General features: G+C 32.7%; 1 protein-coding gene across 1 annotated transcript in view; it reads right to left on the bottom strand.

The window, feature by feature from the left end:
• Positions 1–3,757: 3,757 nt before the first annotated feature.
• The window catches only part of LOC21386546 (transcription factor bHLH35), a 4,864-nt gene continuing 4,487 nt past the window's right edge, over positions 3,758–4,134 (bottom strand). Inside the window, exon 4 of the mRNA XM_024173685.1 lies at positions 3,758–4,124. Within this exon, the coding sequence (XP_024029453.1) occupies positions 4,035–4,124 (90 nt within the window). The 3' untranslated portion in view covers positions 3,758–4,034. The remainder of the gene's footprint in view (positions 4,125–4,134) is intronic.

The following is a 4,134-nucleotide window of genomic DNA, read 5'->3' as shown; positions in this document are numbered from 1 at the left end:
CTTTAAATGTGTGACTGTATCCTAGAATTTCGAATTCCTATCAAAATTGTAAAGGATAGGGAAAATCATTAAAAAAAAACCCCTCAACTTCATAGTAAAATATGATGAAGTCCCAAATGAAAGGCGTAAGTACAGTGAGATGCAAGAACAGGAAAGTTCCTTAGTATGCCAATAATTAGAGATGCGCTTTTTATCTGCGGGTACAGGCCACCGTAGGTATTCAGCCGAATAGAAATGAGGGTCGGCATGGGTATTTATATTGTCCCACAAAATGGGGACCCGCCCCTGCCTCAATATATATATATATTTTTTAAAAAATATTTCTAACATAAATGTATATTATTTATTACAATAGTACTCAAAAAAATAATGGATTAAAAAGTTTAAAAGTATTTCATTATTTTACCATCTTAAAAAATCCTAATGATTTTTAAATTCTTATTCTAAATAGTAACTTTATTTAACCTAAGTCTTAACCTTTACTCTTCTTATCTTTTTAATGTTTTACTTTAAAGAATTTAATTTATTATTTAGATCTTGAATTGAATTTTTAGACTTTTATTTCGTGTGATTTTAAAATTTGATTAGTTATTTTTACAGTTGGGATTTCCTTTTGAAACATTGGTTTGTTTTCACGAGATACTAATGTTATGGTAGATTTTATATTTAATTTGATGCAATTTATTTAAGTGTTAACAATATGACATTTTTTTTTTCTTAATGGGTAAATGGGTAAGTATAGGGAAAACTTTTTCGACAAGGACTCCCTGACCCAAACCCTAACGCCTAGTAAGGCGGTTACGGGGGACAAAAGTGAAACCAGGAGAGGGGATGTGGGGGAAGCATGTCAAAAGTGAAAGCGGGAGCGGGGACGTGGGGGAAGCATACCTAACCCTAATTTGTTCGATAATGATCCCTACCAATAATTAAGCATGTATAAAACTTATTTTGACAAGACCTTTACGTTTAATGGAGTCCTCCAATCAATTGAGAGAAAGTATTTGAAGCACTAAGAAAATAGATCTAGCGGACCACAAGTAAACTAGTAAGGTGAGGAGACCGCCTTCGTTATTACTAACTCAAAACAAAAATAAAACTACAAAACACAAATAAAAACTACAAAATCGAGAATCTACAACGTGGAAACATGATCATAATTTGTGATAACTCTATAAAATAGAGTTATTTTCTCTTTTATTTGCTTTTAAACGGATTTTGTTCGTAAGATTTTTTATTGTTTTATTTGATTTTTAATTTAGTTTCATTTATTTTTAGTTTTATTTTATTTTATTTGGTTGTATTTAGTTTTTCTCTTTAATAATTTTATTAATCTTCATTTGTGTCTAAATTTGGTGGAAAGGATTATTTGGAGCTTATTTGGAATTAAATAGAAGTGAAAAGGGCAAGAGAATCCGGAGTAAGAGCATCCTCACGTTGCTTCACATTTCTCCTCCCCTATCAACTCTCGCCACAGGGCCAGTCCTAACTCCGGCCAACTGTACCGCGCCACGTGTCCATCTTACGTCAGCCATCCCTAATTGCTTTACTCCTCTTATTATGTTGCTGACGTGAATCAAAGCCTCCAGCCGCAATAGAGAAGGGAACCCGCCGTGAGCATTCAACGATCATTCCAAAGCATGGTACCAAAATACTGAAAGCCCCATTGGAAGAACAGTATAGAAAAATTAGGGGAAATTATTTTGGGAATTTGGGGTATCTCTCTCATGACTGAAAAATTTATCAGAATTCTTATATAGGATAAAATTTTTTAGAATCTTTTATATTATTAATATGAAAACTTTTATAATAAGTATTTGTTGATATTAATATAGAATAACAAATTATAAGCTAAAGCTCAAAAATTTTTAAGGTGTGATGCAATTACCGATTTTTGAACTGTATTTAAGAAAGAGACACAGAACGCTGTCTTAAACCCACAAGTGGGCAAACACATGAATGTTAAGTTTAATAATTGAAAAACATCAATTCTAGGGTTTTAGACACAATCGGAGAGAAAAACGGACGAAAAAGGGGTTCGGAGGCGAGAAAATTGAGGTTTTCGACCGAATAGGGTTGACCAAGTCAAATTTTTTTGACCAAGAGTCGATTAATAAGTCACTCTTGAAAGGATAGTAAAGGTTGAACAAAGTTAACTTAGTTGACCAACTGTCTGAAAAACGCGGGTAAAACGCGCACTAGGTAGGAATTAAACTGAATCGAAATAATATAGTTATTAGAGATGGATGGTTGAGATTTAAAGTGAATAATTGGATGAAGGGTTGAGATTATGGCATGTGAAAAGCAAGGTGGCCGGCCAAGCTTAGTGAAGAAGGAAAGAAAGATATTTTTTAGCGAAATTTTGCAAAAAGGCCATTGGAAAGTGCCAAACTTGCATTTTAGTCCTCCCACTTTATTGAGTCCGGTTTTTAAGAGATAAAAATACAACCAAATGCTCATTTTTCATGCCAAGAACTAGAGAGCATCAACCAAAGAGAGGAGAAGAAGAAAAAAATCACCCAAAGTGAGAAAAACGAGTTTTAATCGAAATTGACGAGAGTACACCGCTAATTCGCATCACTAAGGACTTCTCTTCATTCTCTAAGGTAAATTTCGGTTTTCTTCTCACTTTTTTCTACCTTGGTTGCACGTTTAAGTATGAGGCCGAAAGCATGAAAAAAATTTACTTAAGATGATGATTAAGCTTGTGATTATTAAAGGCCTTGAAAATCTAGTGATTATAGGATGAATTCTTGATTATTGGATTTTGTTTCTAGTAATTTTTGGTTATGAAGAATTGTTGTGAAAATTCGGATGAAACCCTAAAATTGTGATGTTATTTATGATAAAATTGAATGAGAAAGAATGTGGTTTGTGTTTAAAGGTTGAAACAACAGATAAAGCAAGATATGGTTAGCACAGGAAACACGAAAAATTAGGCGGAACTCTACCAAAATTTAGTTTGAGACTTTGACTTAAAACCGGTTTTCATATGGAATAGAAGGATTAAGATGTGAAAAGTAAGCCGATTCAATGATCGGCGATGTATAGAAACCTAAAACGATGAACATTCTCAGTTTCAGACTAAAATTGAAAACTAGGCTAATGACCTGAAAATTGAATACGGTGCTGTTTTGGATTAGAGAACTAAGATAAAAACTTAGTTTCAAAAAGTGACTGCACAAAATTGAAGGAAATTCCGTTCCGAACAACTTTTATGAAATAACATTTTTCTCAAAAATGACCTAGACATCAGTTTCGGACTGATTTTTGAAATAGTCTAAAATGTGATTTAAGGTAAAACGTGCACAAGTTTGGTTCATATTGATGATATAGGTGATGTTTTGGTCCGGATACCGAATTTAAAATCGTAGATCTCTTTAAGGATTCTAGAAATGGCGTACGCACTTTAAGGAAATATCATTGACGAAACTACGAATTCGGATCAAATTGTGTTTTAATTATCTTGTTAGGATCGTATTTGTTGTGCTTATCTTTCTAGGATCTTCCTTCTGTTTCAAGTTTAAATTATTTTAGATAAGATTTGTTTATTTAGATTATGATAAGATTTGTAAACTCTTTTTATACTCTTTATCATCAATAGAAAAGCTGAGCCATATTTTTCAATCCTATTTCTTCTTTATCTGTATTCATAAGTTTCTTGCTTGGTATTCCTTTAAGAATTGCTGTTTTTTCTTCCTCTTTTTATGTTTTTATTTTTTTTATTTTTATTTTTTTGTGTGGCTAAGTAGGCTATAGATTTGCTACTGAACACGTTCGGCAACCCCAATTATTCTATTAAAAGACAATATTTCTGACGTACAGATTTTCAAGATCATTTTTAACTAAGAAAAAAAATTATGAAAATTTTCCCAAAGCCAAAAGATTCTCTTTTTTAAACACCTTGAGACTCCAAAAACCCCCCAACGAAGAGTAGTGGTGAAGTGAAACTTGATATATCAGAAAGAAAACCTCGCATCCATTTCTCTTATAGAAAGGGCAAATTAGATCTTGATCTTCAAACGGCTCTCGTGAAATCATATGCTCATAGGACTATGTGGATCATTTAGAGCTGCAATTGCAGTCTCTATTTTTATCTTCAAATTATCTTTTTCTTCTTCATCTGCCTGCAAGAAA

Source organism: Morus notabilis, unplaced genomic scaffold (assembly GCF_000414095.1).
Source record: "Morus notabilis unplaced genomic scaffold, ASM41409v2 Scaffold143, whole genome shotgun sequence".
Lineage (NCBI taxonomy): Eukaryota > Viridiplantae > Streptophyta > Magnoliopsida > Rosales > Moraceae > Morus > Morus notabilis.
This window is presented reverse-complemented; position numbering and strand designations above follow the sequence as displayed.